This window comes from Cyprinodon tularosa, unplaced genomic scaffold, assembly GCF_016077235.1.
Source record: "Cyprinodon tularosa strain WSP-4 unplaced genomic scaffold, ASM1607723v1 ctg33, whole genome shotgun sequence".
Taxonomy (NCBI): domain Eukaryota; kingdom Metazoa; phylum Chordata; class Actinopteri; order Cyprinodontiformes; family Cyprinodontidae; genus Cyprinodon; species Cyprinodon tularosa.
In genome coordinates this window covers 524563-541502 of record NW_024039041.1, presented here as the reverse complement: position 1 = coordinate 541502, position 16940 = coordinate 524563, and the positions used below count along the sequence as shown (strand labels likewise).

Below are 16940 nucleotides of genomic sequence, written 5' to 3'. Positions count from 1 at the left end.
AAACGGTTGAAATAAGAAATAGGAATCATTTACTTTACTACTGAGTTATGTTCCAGTGTTTACGGAGATGGACGTCTGTGTCTTGGGCAGGCGTAGAGCTAACAGAACTGGCAGCGTTGCGATGCAAGGGCTCAAACACGTAAGGCTGTAAGCCTTCTACACCAAACCAAGCTTCTGCCACCTTGCCGTCATCTTCACACCATCTTCAATCCCACTTTCTTCCTCTAAATAAGTAATGTATGAAGGAGGAGACTCATCCATGACCTCCGACACAAAACTCTCCTCACTTGCATGGTTCCGCTGTCCATAGCGTTCCTTGACAGTGTTGTTGCTAAGTGCTACTTGGTCCCAATGTAATTTCCAATTGGGAACCTACTAGCACTAAGTTGCTAACTGGTCAGCAAGATGCTTCCGACAAACCTGCCACAACCAGACTTGCTTGCCTTCCGCCACAACAATCCCGCCCCCTTGATAATCAACATCACATTCACTTTATTCAGTTATGTAAAGTCGTGCACCACTCGGGAGAATTCAGAAATGCACCCGTTGGAACAGCCAAGAGTTGCATTCAATATCGGATTGGGACCCCCCTACTGAAAACATCAAAGGTTGCAAGTCTTTCATGATCCGAGTGCCCATATTTGACCAGCACCTCCCAAATCTATTTTGGTCCAATATCATTAAGTGGTGTATGCTACAAATTAAAATACTCAACAAAACTACAGTGGTCCTGTAGTGCTTAAGGATTGGTCTACTTGCCTGGAAGTAATTTGGTGCACAGTAGTACCAGATATGCTAATATTCAATATAAAGTAGACTGTTTGTAGAGCGTCTCAATCAGAGGTATACATGGTGGCATTAGAAGTACTAAACATACATTTTAGACCTCATCAGCTGTATTTAGATCCTACCGAACTGATGTTTTCTGGTGTGTCTATGAGGGATCCTTTGTGTCATGTCTTGTGTTACTCTTTTGAGTGACTGTCGGGCATTCTAGGGACTCCCTGCTGCTGATCTTTTAGCCTGATGTAAAACTCCCCCAATTTATTTTAGTTTGCATTATGTCCATGTACTATTGGGGGGAAAAAAACTTTTCTTTTTTATTAGTTTATTGCTGCACAACCCATTACTGAAAAAAACAAGAATAAAAACACAAAAAAATGAAGAGTAATAAAATAAAGACTTAATGTAAGAACATGTTGCTCCTTGCCATTGAAAGTAATGACTTCCTGTAATAAGTCCTTAATCAAGTGTAGCTAAACGAACAAAGGAAGCTAGACAGAAACTTTAAGATTCTATCTATAACTATATGTACGTTACGCACCTAATCACAGTTATGTAAAATATTTGTCTTGGAATGTGTCCATTTGGCAGAGGCTTGAAAGTTATTGACCCAAACCTAGACTTTCAGGACAAACCTTGTGCAAACATTCCTTGCACAGTTATTGTTACACGCCTACAGTACCCAGCATTACATCAGAGCTATTATCCTTAGTGAAAGATTAACCCCAAGTGTTTAAACATTACATCCATTAGGCCTTAAATTGACTGCGTTTCATTTATTCAGTTGAGCACAGATCTGTGCTTACGGTGGGCCTTGCTTACAAATAGCTGGTGTGTTTCTGAGCATCTGAGCGTGCTTCGTGCGTCAGAGATTGGACCTGGCTGCTGCTGGAGAGTTAGGACACTTTCTGGCTCCGGCTGCTAATCCCGCCGGATGCTTTTGCCATGATGTGTCTCTCGGCTCAAGGAAATCCCCTCAATGTCTTTTCAGGCAGCTTGCCTCACTCTTCTCTGCCTTGCTGGTTTGTATGTTGCACTGACTTGCAAGGAGAGATATTTTACTAGACTTAAGGGAAAAAAATCTGCGCCTGCATTTTCTTTTTGCTTGAGCAGCAGTTGCAGGCAAATATCTTTTAAAAAAACCGTCTTGGACAGCAGTTCCTGTTACTTTGACAGCTTCTAGTTTAACCCTGAGAAATGAAAGAAGAAGAAAAAAGATACAAAGTGATGATGCAATGTCCTGAAATCAGTCTCCATTGTGCAATGTCGCTTGCTCTCCCCAGCTTCCTGGAATTCCCCCTGTTGTTTTTTGGGTCACATTTTACCCAAGTCAGAACAGGAGGAGCTCGGGAAACGAACTGCAGGTAACCTGAACCATCCAGCAAATCAGATCCAAATCCTTGTGAAGGCTCACGTGGTTTGTTTGGCGTTTCCACAGCCAGTTTCTTAGTCAGTAACACACTCTATGTGTGTGAGTTTGTGGCTTCCCACTGGGCCGGCGTTTAGCCTTGGCTGGCCTTTGCATGGCGAGTTGCTGTGAGTCACCAACTCACCAAACACAGGCTCCTGCTCTCTCCTCCCAACTCTGCTATTATCTGTAAGCAACAAACCAATCCTCTTCCACAGAAACGCGCATTGCAGGACTGTGTTTGTTTTGTATCCTTGACTGCAAAAGAATGGGATTGTCCAGATCTGAGGCTGTGCAAACCCAAAAAAATCACTACAGAGTGGCAGGTGCTGCGTTTCCATTAACCACCAAATTGCGCAAATTCTATTTACGAAAATACATTTGCTAAATGGAAACAATGTAAATTTCGCCAGTCAAGTGATCTCAGAAACAGACCTTACTCCCTAGAGAGATGATGAAGAAGTAGAAGACTGGAAGTAGCTGGAGGATGATGGCGTGGAACGTTTGATTCACAAGGAGACTGAGTATTCTTTATTTAGATTACTACAATGAGCACGATAAGAGCGATGAGCACTAGAGCTGTGGCTAAAACATTGATGAATCTCATGTGTTTACGTCTGCTGCTGCCATGTTGTTTCCAGTTTTTGCGTGACAAAAAAAAAAGTATTTGCTTACATTTTTTATTATATTTCCCATTTAATGGAAATACCACAATTGTAAAAAATGAGCATTTTCATAATTAACAAAATATCGACACATTTTTGCATTCGGATTTGTTATAAAGTATACAAACAATGGTCTTTCCTTCTGAAAGTATTAATGACACTTCAACTTCTACACATTCTACCACAATACAGCCACATTTGGACATGTTTTGTAAAAAGGTTTGGCGAGAACGCAAAGCAGTGAATGAATGCGACTTTTATAATTTGCCCCATAAGTTAGTCCTTAGAACTACCTGTTACTACATTTAAAGGCAAGTATAGTACTGCAGCAGCAGTATAACAGTCAATATCAGAAGTATCCAAAAGTTGGATTGAACTGAAATTAGTTCTAACAGGCACTGGTGGGAATTCACATTGAATCCACTCTCCGTTTGTTTTCCGAAAATGTTGGCATTAAAATTAGCCTTTAGGGGACAGGATAAAAAAATTGCCTAAGGACAAAGAGGAAGTATTAAATTAGGTTTAGGTATTAGGCCTAAAACTACTGGTGTGAAGTTTTCTGTGTTTGACAGAACTTATAGATAATCAAGCATAGAGCAGTGTCAAGACATCTCTACAAACCACAGTCAGGAGTCATTTTTGTGTAAAAGAAAAAAAAAAAAAAAAAAATATATATATATATATATATATATATATATATATATATATATATATATAGCTTGGAATTTTAGTATAAATTAAAATTTATTATTTTAAGTTTTGAAATGAAAGAATTTAACTATATTTAAATAACCTTGCAGAATTGACCAACTTCTTTTAGTATAGATTATAAAAAATTCCCCTACAGACCTACCGTCTGAACCGATGTACAGAACCTTCTACTTCCTGACTGTTGCTGATGGTCTTCCCAATTATTCCATCATTCAACCTATAGAGCAAGGAAGCTACATGGGGGTGTGTGAGAGGACAAGGGCTCACGAGGCTGCAGCTGCTCACAACCTGAGCTTTTTCTCTGATAAATTTGTAACACTTATACAGCTGGAGCGGTTTGCCAAACAAAAACCTCAGTGGTTTTGAAACATGACTTTTTTTATTTTGGGGTATACCATAAACCGGTAACCACGCCAGGTTTGATATGAAGACTTTAACAAGTCACTGTTTAAAGCAATGATTAAGGTTTAAAAACATGTCCTTCATTGCTTTGTTGTGCTTTTATTTATGGAGAGAAGACATTGATTCTTTAAAAAGATTGCATCCGAAATAATTATTGTGCAATTAGAGTGGCAATGGAAGAAAAAAAAGTTTTTCCTTGAGTCAATTAGAAATCCATGAGTTTCCTGCTGTGGAGTAATAAACCAGGGCTGCCCGCTCGCGTTCAGAACAGACAGTGATTCAGTTCCTTCCTGCCAGGGAGGACAGGCTGACCAGAGCTGAGCTGTTAGTCATCCACCTTTGCTGCCACCATGGATTAAAGCCAGACCTGCCTCCTGTGTTTGCGTCAGCATCGAGGTTTCACTGTAAAGCTCAAGAGCTTTGCCTTTTGAAGATTTGTGATTATTTACATCTTGAGGTGGAATTTCATGTCTCGCATGCCTCCTCTGTTAAACAGCTGTAGGTGTTAACAAGCATAAACACTTGAGTTATAAAGTTTTCTTTTCTGTAAGAGAAAAAAAAGCAATATAGGGTCAATTTTGAGAAACACAGGAAAGATATAATATTCTTATTGCCCTGACTTAATAAAGCGGTAAGTATATGCCTGGGTAATTAATCAACATTTTGCAAGATTTATCACCATGTGTTCTAAAAATACCAGTCCACCCCGTGCACTGTTTCCACTATTTAAACTGGAGCTGAGATACAGTGGGTGTAACATTTCCTTTGTCTTTGCATTATTTTGTTTGTCTGTAAAAGAAGGGAGTGTGCTGTTAAGCAGAGAGCTGTGGGTCATTCCTTACCTCACCCCAGCTCCTGTATGGTTTTAGGGTTAAAAAGGTAATGAAATACCACCTCTGAGTTGTAAGGCAAGGCAAGGCAAGGTCAATGTATTTGTATTCAGTACAAAGACAATGTAAAGTGTTTTACATGATTAAAATATAGGAAAATAAAATAGAATCAAAGCAAGTAGGTAAGAATAAAATAAAATAATAAATGCAGAAACAAAAAAGAACATTAAAAACCGTTGGACTAAAGAAAATAAAAATAATAAAATAACTGTACCCCTTTCCCACTGGCTGACAAAACCTGTTCAAACCTGGAAGCCATTAGCTTTTAGACACAGTGACCTGTGTCGACCCGGCTCAAACAACTTAGCAAGCAACCCGCATTAAAATCACCTTTTAACGACAATGTATCGGCATACGGTCAGAACATCAGAGCTTGGGCTGACCTGCTAATTTACGTGATCCCACTGAGCGTTAAGTATGGACATCGGGGCGTGCAGGTGTGGCAGTGGTTAGTGCGCATGTACGGAGGCCTTTGTCCTAGATGCAGTCAACCCGGGTTCGTATCCGACCTGTGGTCCTTTGCAGCATGTCTCTCCTCCTCTCTCATACCCCCTTTACTGTCACCCTACTCTCAGAAAAACAAGCCAATAATACTGTAAAAACTAAAAAAAAAACAGTAAAGTATGGACATCAACACACTGCACCAGTCACTTCTGATCTAACAAGCCGAAACGATTATGCTTACATTTGCTAAACATGTTTAGAACCATTGGGGCTGTTTGCTGCCCAGAAGCACACTTTGTGTTTTAGTTAAAATTACATGTAGTTGTCATTCAACAAAAGGAAATCCTTCCCTTGGCCGACCTGAAAAACACAGGTTGGAATCTAGATTTTCTCATATGTTATAATGGAGACTTGGTGACCTCTAAGTTTAGACTGTGACCTTTGGAGAATGTTAGTTATAGGTTAGCAAGGTAAGATGGTTCCTCATCCACAGTTTCAGTAGTTGGAGACTTTTTGTTTAAATATTTCTTCTGTAGCAATGGGCAAATGCATTTTTTTCCCATTTGTTTGACAACAACACAGATTGGAACTGTTTTCTTTTCTGTTTTTGATTGGCTGTTGTATTTTTTATGGATTAGTAACTACCTCCCCTAACTCCAAAGCATTCCAAAGTCTAGAAGGGAACGTTGGGCATCCATCTGCCTCACTCTTTACTACTCATTCACTGTGGTTAGAGAGTGTTGCATGGCCAGAGCGTATCTACCCATTGTCCACAGGGGACATATGAACCACATTAACCCACTCTGATGTGGAGCAGCAGCAGCAGCTTTAAGAGCTGGTTATACTCCCCGCAGCTGTGTGTCGCAGTGAGCTTGTCGCAGATATTTTTGATTTATGCCCAACATTGAAGCGAGGTCTGCGCTATGTTATTCCACGCCACAAAGAAAGAGGGACAATCACGAACTAGTTGTAGGTCTAGATACGGCCGATTCGTTAAGGAAGTAAGGGCAAGTTTGTGCGACAACGGAGGGACATGAGGGCCAAAAAGAGCCGGGATCCAGGTGGAAAAAGGGTCCCAGCGTTTTCACATACCTTGTTCTTCTAGATGGTCCAACTTCACGAGTCGTTTTCCACAATGGCCGTCATACAAACAAAACCAGCCGGTAAGGTACCAAACAGGAAATACACATTTAGAGTGGATGTAGAGATTTGACCAATCAAATGCCTCCTGTCTGTGGCACTGTCTGCCGTCACCTATAATTCAGGGGCGGAGGCACATTTGCATTCCCTGCGACACTCGCAGACAACCTGGTTTCTGAGTATCAGCCTTTAAGGCTGATTTATACTATATAATTATTTTTTAGGTTATTAATCAGATAGCCAAAGATTCCTTAAAGATATATTTTTTAAGAAATTAAATCAGGTGAAACTAAAACATTTCCACTTAAGTAGTTCTGGATAGAGCATATTTACAGAAATAAACTTTTTTTTAACTTAAATGCAAAATGTTTTTTTTAAATGTCGATATAATTACTGCTCTATCAGCTAAAGACATATTTTACAGTCTCTATACTCAGTTAATGATTGATCGATTACTAGATCAATTAATCCGATTAATTGTTTCAGCTCTACTGTAAACATCACCAAGCTTCAAATCGATGTCAGGGTCTCTAATTAAGAGTGATGTGCCAAATTAGGCAGGCTAGATTTTTTTTTCATGTTGAATTTAAATTGTAGACTTTTTTGGAAACTTTATCTGTGAACATAAGAAGTGTTCCAGAAATAAGCCTTTTTTTTATGTTTTCTTTACTGAGAATGACCTCTCTTTATATGGAATACACACAAAGTTTCAGTTTATTTGAAGCGTTCGCTTCCATTCAGTCAAAGCTGGCTGCTACATCTAAGTTAGATAAAAAGTCACATTAAAGCATCTGTTATGTCATCCTGCTGAAAGGGTGTCCCATGACCTCAGGGCGACCCTACTGGACTGAGCTGCTGCCAGGGAACAGCCTGGGATCATATTGCACCTCAGCACCCATCTGCTGCCTGCACACATCCCCAGTGGTCCTTCTGATAATGAGAGCATGACTCTGTCTGAAAGAATATAGCCTTTCCTTTAGGTGCTGTTTGTCTTGCATACACCTGACCTGGTTTCTGTGCATATTTGTAGGATGGATGTACTCATCTGACCCTCATTCATAATTGCCTCATTATAATCTCTTGATATGGTAATGCCTCTAATGCTCATCTGTATGATTTCCTCCTGCGGAGCATATGTGTGTTTATGTGCTAAAACATAGCAATTTGGTTCCAATTTACTTTAATATTAAATGTGAGTTATCCTTTCCGCCCCTCTTAATTTTCCATAATCTAAAATATCTTGCAGAACTTTGCTGTCATGCAAAAAGGGAAAAATCTCAGAACTTACTTGTGCAACTGGACCTCATGTAGTTGAGAGACTCTTTTCATCATTAAACCTCTTTGAACCTGCAGTGATGTGATAAAGATCCCTTTGAGTGATAGTGTCAGATGCATGCTTAACTTAAAAAAAATGAAACACGTGTACAACCACTGGAATTTTCCCACTTGTGGAAACTTGACAGGTGGTGCAAGAACAGGAAGTAGCAGCCCAGGTGTTGCTTCATGGCCACAATTGGGCCAAAACAAGCTGCAGCACAAATGTAATGAAAATCATCAAACATAAACTTAAACATTTCTCTCAAAATGTAAAAAAAAAAGGCTTTTATGTGGCTAATGTTTTAAGTTAATTATGAAATAAACAAAGCTGTTTTTGCTTCTCCCCTCACTTTGTGTGTCTTCTGGCTGCAGATGACGAGGAGGCGCTCAACTCCATCATGAAGGATCTGGCCGCTTTGGGCCGCTACTCCAGCCACAAGCACAAGAACAGAACCTTACTCTACAAACAGGTACATAGCATAGCTACATGCCTTCCATACCTCCCCTGCTACTGCAGCTAACAGATGACTACAGAGATATATAATGAATGTATGGGTATTATCAAATGATGATAAATGAAAATGATGCAGGCTCTTGTGTAACCTGGAGTTAGTGGAACATGCCAATTTCTATTCAGAGACTTCTTTTTTTTTTATTACTATTTTAAATATGAGTTTCTTCAATAGCAGCCAAGAATAACATAAACAGGTTTAGTTGGTTAATGACTAATAACTGATGACGTTTGCAAACTCACCCGGCTTTAGAAAAGGCGGCTTAAAGCCCCTAAAGCTCACCGTTCTTTTATTCACACAGTCTGGAATTTGCTTTTTCATTTGAAGATCTGGATTACTGTGAAAGTGAACGGTGTTATGTTTTTCTTTTGTTTTGTCATAGAGTTATAATGACAAACTTTTAAATATGAAAAATCCAATTCCCACCTTCTGAGATGTTTTTTATTTTTTTTATTTTACTTTTTGCCTTTATATTTGGTCGCATTTAGATGTCAAACACGCCAATGAAATAAAAATACATTATTTGGGTTTAGGATTATTCCACGTGTGGAAAGTGGGAAAAGTTATGATTGTACTGATTAAAAAAGGAAACCAAAGCTGATTGTTGGTCCATATACCAGAAATCTTGGTGAAATATCCCTTTATATAGGACAGAATCAGAGGCCCATCCCAGTATTGTGCTTTTTCATGGTTTGATAAACCTTAAGACAGCAAAACGTCACCAAAGTTAATGTGTTGCTTTAAAATGTCCAAAATATTTCAAAAAATGTATAAAAAAATTTTTTGGCTGTCAATGTACCTAGATTTTATTAAGAAATCTATATTTGATGCTTTTCCAGCTGTTAGGGCTTTAATACTGAAAACTCTCCTTAAATTAAATCTGATGGTGATCCGTTTCCTACAGCATTTTATTAAGTTGTTCCTTTAACCTTCACTGTCTTAATAGGTTCACTCAGTACCTCAGTCGCTCTGTCATTTTGATTTATTTAGCCGGACTCAGACGTCGCGTGCTGCCAAAGGCAGGTGAAGGTTGCGCTGCAGTTAGAGGGCGGCCTTCTACAAATCAACTTATTGTGTGTTAATGAAGGCAGCGCAGGAAGCTGGTCTGCTTTTATACCTACGTCTTGTAGAAACCTGCGTCTTTCTGTCACCTTGAGTCGCTCTCAGAAGTTGACCTCCTTTGCACGTTTGTTACCCGTCGGTGGAATGATAACTGGCAAATCCTCTCAAAGTGTTTATGATGAGGCATAAACAAACAGTGTGGAGCAGAGAGGGTTTCCGCCCGGACTGCAGCTTTCCTTTGCCAGAAGGGGTAAAACCCACCCGCCCCTTCCCCCTAATTTTCACCCAATCTCCCGCGCTGATATGATGACAGTGTTAGTTTATCAAAATGACCTCATGCAGACTTACAGGCTCCTCCAGATTCCTGCTCCCTTTGGTTGTGACTTTGACTAGAACACACACAGACTGTGTCATGTCCTCCTTTTTTTTATTTCTGAACAAAAACAACAGGCATTAATAAAACTTCACCTAATTTCTTTGCCCAGTTTTCTTCTGTCGGCCAAATCCCCTCATACAGTCATGAATCATTTTAACTTTCCACCTCTATAACTTTTCTCTCTTGTTTTTATTCCTCCTTACAGGATTTAAGAGTCAAGCTGGAGCATGAGAGAGAAAAACGGTATGTTGGAAACCTCCGTATTGTTTTTCTTTCCTCATTTTTTTTTCATACTGTCCAACACAAAACTCTGTAGTTTGGATCATTTTGTTTTGCTTTGCCATGCCGGGGATTTTGTGTCTAAGGGAGGAAATCGCGGTTACATGGCGGAGTAACAGAAAGGGAAGGAAAATTCCTGCTTGGATTATTTAGCCAAGGCTCTGTGTTCCAGATTGTGTTTTTAAGAGTGGAAAAGATGCAGGGAGGTCTGAAGGAGAGGGGAGTGATCAACTAAAGGATGTGAGAGCGGCAAGTGTTCCAGTTCACTGTCCTCTTTTCAACCCTGAACTAATATTTTATGGCATGCTGCATCGTTCTGGATGTTTTATCCCACATTCCCGGCTTTAAACCTGTTTAAACCTTTGGGGAACTTTGGTAGTTCGGTATGTAAGGGTAGATGTTCTGTTTATAGAGCATACCCAACACGTCTTCCATTCCTTTTTTTTTTTTTTTTCAGGTGTAAATTTTTTTTGCATCCCCCCCCCCCCATATTCCGAGACAAAGTTCAGGCCTTTTGCCTTACGTGCTGCAATCACTCTTTACGCTCTGAGACATATGTACTGAAGGATGAAGGCCGCATTTAATATATCTTAAATTATTAGTATACCAGGAAACGACGTGTTTAAAATGATCCTCATTCAACCAGCTAGTTTGTTTTCAATAGGAAGCCACAAACATCTCCCAAAAGATGATGAAATAATGCAAAAGAATAATAAATATGACCTTATTGTGTTTGCTCAATGCATCTATACTCTATATAGGGTTGAAACAATTATTCGGATTAATCAATTATTGAAAAATCGTCTAATTTAGTAATCATTCATCGTTAATTAGAGTATAGAGATATCTTTATGAGCATCTGACCTTTAAGAGGAAATGATTTAGAGCAATAATTAAACCAAAACTAATATTTTGCATTTAAGATTTAAAAAAAATTATTCATCTGTCAATGTGCTCTATGCAGAAGTCATCAAGTGGAAAAGTTTTAGTTTCACCTTTTTTGAACAATTTTTAGTTGCAGCTATACTCGTTATACCAGTAATAATAGTGGTGTCGTTTGTCGATCAAAGCATCATAGAATGTTTTCAGTGGATATTAAGATATTCTGGTAAACTAATTAAAAAGCAGCATCGCAGTTAGATTAGTTAGCCTAATTAGATGCATATGTATCTATAAAATCATGTTAGCAGGTGTTAGAATGGAAGTAAGTATTTAAATTATTTCTGCCGGGGTTATCTGGGGTGTTTGTTTGCAATAAACCCAAAGCAGATTTACACCTGCAGGAGACAGACTTAATTAAAGAGAAAAAGCAAAACTTATTTTTAGTTTTATTTTGAAAGGCTATCAGTAGTGTGATCTGACTTGCACATTGTGAAGCCAACTTAATTGTGCAGTAAGTGTGCAAATAAAATGCTATATACCGGAGGCATCTGCAGCGCTTGAGGTATTAGGAATCCATGAGTCAGGATAATCATATTTTCTGTCCACAAAGGAATCAGACTGGAAGGTTTCTCTTTTCATTGGCAGGCGGTGAAGGTTTTAGGCAGGAAATAAGCGCTGCAGAGTGTCTCTCTTCCTTTGGCCAGAGAGTAAAGGAGCACAGCCAAACCTTTTCTTTTTTTCTTCTTTTTTTTGTGTGTATGATGGTGAGTTTGAAGGAAAGGGGGGAAAAAAAGCCTGGGCGCTATGAAGGCAATCTTTCATCTGCAAATCTGTTCTCTTATTTTTGTCCCCTCCTCTGAAACTGTGTTTCAACATGCTCGCTTGCAGAGGAAGGAAAGCCATATCTTTTAGTGCAGCATCCCCCCCTCCACCACATCCCTCCAGCTCTTTATCACACACATCATTGCTGAATCTAAACAGTCGGGGAGCATTTAGCTACGCTGCTGCTCGCCTCTGATCTATAGGCCTCCCAATTCCCAGAATCCTCTCCTTTTTTAAATGAGGGGACCAATGAGAAGTCATTAAGATAGGCTAAGCTGTGGCCTCTGATGAGGAAACGATGGGATAAAAGCAACATCTTTTATCAGGATACTATAAAGACTTTGGGGGGTGGGTGCAGATTCTTTAAAAGCAAAAGAAGAACGATGGAAGGGAAAAAGGAGACAAGCAGCAGAGAGTCTCTTATATGCAGTCGGTCGCCTCTATTTTTCCTCTCAGAGTCTGTAAATATCCCCACATCTCTGTATCTTTTGCTCTGTCACTCTCTAAAAGAGGGAAAGGCACACATCCTGCTACTTTAGCTGCCGCTTCAGATACCCCCCCTTTCTTTCCTCTCAGGAAGTTTCCCATCTGCCTTTGTGCTGGCTTAGCGGAGAGACCATGGCGGTTGTTGAAACAGCAACCGATGCATACACTGATTGGGAAGTACGCTGATGCATGAAAGGTCTTACAAACACAAAGTTCTAAATATATAGTGTGTGTGTGTATATATTTATATAATCTCTTAAAATCACCAACAAATTGAACCCCTTTAAGTAGATGAGCAAAGATATACTGTAGCTATCTCAGAGAGTTTATTCCTTCTCTTTCTGTTTTAATCTTTTCTCAGTATCTCAGCTCTCTTTGCCACAGAAACACTGTTCAAATTCTTAATGAATTATTTTCTGTTTGTTTGTTTTGCAATCCCTCTCCCTAAAAGCAGCAGAAAAGAGCATTGCTGTTTAGCAGGGAAATTCTTTAGAGTTTCTGCAAACATATGCAACACAGATATCTTCCCTGTGATTTCTAATGCAGCTGGTGTTTTAATCTGTTTCTGTCGGTTTAGGATCATACCGTTTCAGAGGCCGCTGAAGATCAAGGAGCTTCTGCAGAAAGTCACAGAGGCCTTTGGTCAGCAGATGGACCTCTTCTTTACAGAGAATGAGGTAAGAGAGGAGAAGTTTCAGAAATCCTGACTATATTTATAATGATGAAGCGTGGAAGAGCAAATACCAAAGATTTGTTTATTTTCTTTAATGTAATGTTATCATCCTAAGTACTCACAAAACTTGAATATATATATTTGAAACAAGAGAGAAAATAATCCTCAGAGAAAGTAGTATTTAGTAAAAAATTACTGAAGAGTCTGGCACACCTTAAACAGAGGGGGCGGACTCAGGTTTCAGCTGTCGAAAACCTATAATGCCTTGTAGAGTTGATTCCTACTCGCTATCATCTCAATCGTCATTGCCACGCAGGTGGTCAAAACATCACGCCTATTAAGCCAGGTCAATAACGACCTTAAAGACTCCACATTACAGAGGCATGGGCCAGTTTCAGGTTAATTTGCAGGGCAACAATGACCTTAACTACTTCCCATTACTAAGGGGTGAACCTGTTTTCAGTTCAATTTGCATGTTTTCTAAGCTATAACAAGGCTTTTTTTTTTTTGGGCTACTCTATAAAGCCTGGAACTGAATGCTACTATGACATTTTGAATTGAAAAAGCATCCTGGATGGGAAGCGAAACGTCTTCAAACTTGGAAATCAAAGTCCAGTGGGTTTTTTTTTTTTTTTTATTACTGAAGCTTCATTTTCACTTTAAGGATACAGTGAAACATTTGGCAGCAGCCCTGTTTAGGTGTTAAATGTAGTTAAAATATGCCGTTTAATAAGACGGTGAAGAAGTAGGCATATCTAAATGTTGGAGCAGTTCTGTAGATGGTGTTTTCCATAAGAAAGACAAGGCAAAACACAGACATTGAGATACAAGCACTTGCATGTTAAAAAAAAAGAAAGAAAGGAAAACCAGGCACCTACTCAGCATAAAAAGAGAAGCACTAAAACACAAACGGCATAAGGTTTCTAGAAAGTCTATTGGAAAATAATTAGAGTAGACACAGTTGTTCGTAACACGAGGTCTGTCTGGAGCTCCATCCAAGCAAGAAAACCTGCTAAATATGAACGATGAACGATGCACTCCACTTCAATGGTATTTTCCACCTGAAAAGGAACCTTTTTAGTAGATCATAAAACGTGTTTACCAGCAGTTAAAATGCTGCCCAGGGAGAAGCATTCATTATCAAACTTGAGAAAGCATTTGTAGCTTCGTCTTTATTGCACAGAAAAAAAAAATCAGATTAAAGAAAGTTAGTTACTGTAAAACGGTTATTTTTCACATCTACACCTTTCTGACACTGTTGCCTCCTTATGCAACACCAAGGAATGAAATGTCAGGTTTATGTTTACCTGTTTCTGTAGCTGCTGCTGCCCCTGAAGACCCAGGAGGACCTGGATCAGGCGGTGTTGTCTCTGAGCAGCACTTCTGGAACCAATGGGCTGCTCAGGATACTACTGAAGACCCCTAAAAACAACCATGTATGTAGCTCACCATGTTCACTATTAGTGCAGTCATGAGTGTCAGATATGAATGAGACCATGTTGGTTCCTAAATGAATGATGAAACAAACTTCCTCCTGTGATACGATGACGTTGTAATGCTTGCAATGATTCCCTCCTATTTAGTATCTACAGGTGAACACCCGGGATAAACAGAGCGAGATGAAGTCATCACGGTCATTAGGGGACCTGAAGGGCTCTCTGCTTAAAGGCTCAGAGAGAGTGCGCAAACACTCAACAGGTGAGTTACCACCAGCCTCCGATACTCACAACCTACCAATAAAGTCTCAGTAAAAGGGAAAAAAGTGTATTTATGTCTTCAGTTGTTTAGCCTGTAGGAGAGAGTACAATTTAGAGTGGATAACAGGAAGGCTGAAAGGAAAGGTGTTTTTTTTCCTTTAACTGTTATCCGTTTTATCTTTCAATCCCCGTGTCTGCTGTTATTATTGTGTTATTATTAAATTTAAGAAAAAAAAAGATCTGAAAGGGGAGTACAAAGTAAAATACATATAAAATGTTAGCAAAAAAATAATTTTCCATTTGTCAATTTATCTTTTATTTATTCTATGACAATATTTTCTCTCAAAAAGTTTTTTCTCAGTCTCAAATAACATTCATTTTTTTTTAGATCACTCTGATATTTTTCTCAAATATATATATTTTACTTTCAAAATTATCTACCCCTTTCAGATCGCTTTTTTGCTTGAATTTCAGAAAGAAAAAAATATAATAACTCAACACCTGCTGGATTTGAAAATGCTAGCAGCTGTTTGGAAACCCTAACAGTAAAAATATTCCCGGAGACTGCTAGCCACGCTCACCATACGTTTGCTCATCTAAGATGCTAAAAGTCTGCCAAACAACTGCCCTTTCTGGTACATGTGTTTTCTCTAATAATACTGAGTATTGACATTGACCCACATTGCAGGAAGGCAAAAATGTGAAGCCTTCTCTTTTTAAATCTAAAATAGATCCTGAAGTTCTCTTTATTCAATTTCTGCCACTTTTTTTTATTTTTTAAAATAAAGACTAAAGCAGCTCAGAGCAGAAGATGCAAACTGTACATTAAGGAAGGGAAACATAATATTGCAGCAAAGATGCATTTTTCCTCACAGTAAGCAGCGTCTCTTTTTACCTAATTAATTGGTGTCACTGTCATGTCAGGGTGTCAGTGCTGAGCTTAACCAGTGCAGCCCAGGTCTGCTGTCTGTTAACTCAGCATGCAGGTTCATTCTGCTTCGTGGAGCAGTGTTTTCTCTGTCCTTTGTTCAGAAAGGTCAATGCTTGGGCTGCACGCTCCAAACCTTAAACATTTGCATTTCCCAGCAGTAGGTTAAGCCAATCTTTCCCCTTTTGAATGCTGTCTGTATCCTGAGTCCCATCAGTTATGTCAGGTCTCCTGCTACAAACCTGAAAGAAGCAGGAGGAGTGGTGGCAGATAGGGGCTGACAGGAAGGCGGTCCCAGGCTATGGTTGAGGGAAGATGTGATGTGAGCCGGGGAACCTTAAAGACGTATGGCAGCAGGAGAGAGGAGGGGGACAGTGAGGCACAGAGGGATGGCAAAGCTGAGCTGTTTAGCAGTTTTAACAGTTTTGAATATTCCCTTAGGGTCTTTTTTTTCCTGTTATTTCCTGACATCTTTCTGAGCTCAGTCAGATCATTTCAGCCTGTTACAAGGACAGGTTCTCAGTTTGTGCAGCAGCTTTACAGGGGGACTGTTTGTCATAGTAATTGAGGTTAGAGTTGACAGCAGGGAGGTTTACTAAATCATTTCTGACTCTGTTGAACTTGAATCCAAGAATAACATTGAATATGTCTCTACTTGTTCTTTCATCTTTCCACACTCTTCATCTCTTCACCTTCTGTCGCTGCGACCATCTTTCCCCTGCTTTTTCTCTCCTCTTACCGTTATCTCCCCCCAGGTTCCCTCCACACTGGTCGAACATCTCCTCCTCCAGGCAGCGTTCCTGAAGAGCAGCAGCAGATTGCTCGTCAGGGCTCATACACCAGCATCCACAGTGAGGGGGAGTTTATCCCAGAAACCTCAGAACAGCATGTAAGAGCTCTTCTACACAAAATCAATGATATTTAGCCAGATTTTGTCTATAAACCTTGTCCTAAAATGGAATCATCTTAAAGTAAAAAATATGCACATTACATTGCATATTCAGTATGAAATCTATAAATCATGTAATATAACACATACAAATCCATCACAGCAAAATTAGTGTGTTGATGGAGCATAATACAGCTATAGTGAGATATTAAGAAAATTACACATCAACACACACGCACACACTATCTGATATACATATATATATATATATATATATATATATATATATATATATATATATATATATATATATATATATATATATATATATATTGGCATTTTTATGCCATGACATTGTGAGAGTAGGGAGTACCAAGATGGCGGCAAGTGACTTCACTTGCCATCATCAGTTATCCAGTGAATAGTGTTCTGCTTCATGTCGTAGTGCTTAGAGCAGGTCATATGACAAGGAGACATGTTACACAGCAGCAGAGAACCACCATAAAGGGTCAAAACCTGCTTGGTATGATACCGTTATTTTAAATAATAAAATAATGTGCTCAGCTTAAAAAAA

General features: G+C 39.2%; 1 protein-coding gene across 1 annotated transcript in view; it reads left to right on the top strand.

The window, feature by feature from the left end:
* The window catches only part of map3k22 (mitogen-activated protein kinase kinase kinase 22), a 51683-nt gene that overhangs the window by 16938 nt on the left and 17805 nt on the right, over nt 1-16940 (top strand). Inside the window, exons 4-9 of the mRNA XM_038293729.1 lie at nt 8133-8230; nt 9916-9953; nt 12757-12856; nt 14172-14288; nt 14436-14550; nt 16233-16366. Coding sequence (XP_038149657.1) covers nt 8133-8230; nt 9916-9953; nt 12757-12856; nt 14172-14288; nt 14436-14550; nt 16233-16366 — 602 coding nt within the window. The remainder of the gene's footprint in view (nt 1-8132; nt 8231-9915; nt 9954-12756; nt 12857-14171; nt 14289-14435; nt 14551-16232; nt 16367-16940) is intronic.